The sequence below is a fragment of the Cyprinodon variegatus genome, unplaced genomic scaffold (assembly GCF_000732505.1).
Source record: "Cyprinodon variegatus isolate N-32 unplaced genomic scaffold, C_variegatus-1.0 Scaffold1125, whole genome shotgun sequence".
NCBI lineage: Eukaryota > Metazoa > Chordata > Actinopteri > Cyprinodontiformes > Cyprinodontidae > Cyprinodon > Cyprinodon variegatus.
In genome coordinates, this window is record NW_015151578.1 from 167840 (window position 1) to 169024 (window position 1185).

Genomic DNA, 1185 nt, shown 5'->3' on the forward strand with positions numbered 1-1185 from the left:
GTCCTTGATGTGATCGTAGCTCCAGATGACATCGGCCTCCTCCTCTTCCTCCGTCAGAAGGAAACGAGGATGAGTCAGGTTGTTCCTGACTTGGGACATTTCAGTGAAGACTCTGAAATCACAGCTTAAAGCATCAGGACTCCAGACGGCCATTTTGAGCGGGTTCTACCTTTGCAGCTTCCTGAGCTCAGACTCACTTGAGGATTTTATCTTTGGGAACAGAGGAAGGTTGGATCTCCACAGGAAGCTGCTCCTTGTTCTCTCGTGCGATAGCCTGGAAAAACAAACCCAGAGACGTCTTGGTCTGAGGTCTGCTGAAGGATTTAAGCTAAAATGAACCAAAGTAGATCTCATTGTCGATCAGAGAAGAAAACTTTATTTAGATTAGTCTGAAAACCTGTTAGATTACCCAGTCAGAGCTTCTACTGCAAATCTAGAAATGTTCTGGTAGGCGGAGCCAGAGTCAGACTGAAGGTACGACGCCGTGGATGAGCAGCCTAACCTGGAGGTAAACCTCTCCTGCCTGCCACGTGATTGGCTTGGAGGTCAGCTGACGGCTGCAGCAGAGCAGAGCGCTGCATCCAAACGCCTCTAAGAAAGTTCAGTGGAAGGAAAAACGTCGTCCAAACTAAAGAAAGCAACAGGGATCCCTGCAGCGTGATGTCTGGGCTGAACCAACCGACTGCTCAACCACTACAGCCGTCAAAAGTTCTCCTTTTACATCCAAGTTTCATTTTATTAAGAAATCTTGATCCCAACGTCTGACCGGAACACGCTTCAAGTCCAGAGGCTTCGATTACAGAAATCTGCCCACCTTAGAATAAGGAGGTTAATGTGTTGCACTAGTGCACCGCATTAGTTATCACGACTGGAAATGTGTGAGGCGTCACTGACGTCTGGTTCCCTGATCATTTGCTGCAGTTCACGCCCAGTTTTAGGCGTGAATGTGTCAAACGCTCTAGTTCTTCTGACCTGATCTGGACCTTCGGACCTGGCAGGAACCGCTCCTGTTCTCCTGGTTCTCCTCACCTCATAGTAGGAGTCTGGGGGCTCAGAGACGGTGCTGCTCACTCCCTCCAGGTCATCCGGTCTCCATGGTAACAGTCGGCAGCGCCGCAGCAGCGGGTCGGTTTCTCCGTAGGCGTAGTCACGGCTAACTTCATCTGTGGAGATGATGGAGGGAAG

The 1185-nt window shown here is 50.0% G+C and overlaps 1 protein-coding gene across 1 annotated transcript in view; it reads right to left on the reverse strand.

Moving 5' to 3' along the window:
• ttll12 (tubulin tyrosine ligase like 12) overlaps positions 1-1185 on the reverse strand; it is a 9586-nt gene that overhangs the window by 6011 nt on the left and 2390 nt on the right. Inside the window, exons 3-5 of the mRNA XM_015400620.1 lie at positions 1030-1183; positions 198-274; positions 1-112 (exon numbers count right to left, since the gene is read on the reverse strand). Coding sequence (XP_015256106.1) covers positions 1-112; positions 198-274; positions 1030-1183 — 343 coding nt within the window. The remainder of the gene's footprint in view (positions 113-197; positions 275-1029; positions 1184-1185) is intronic.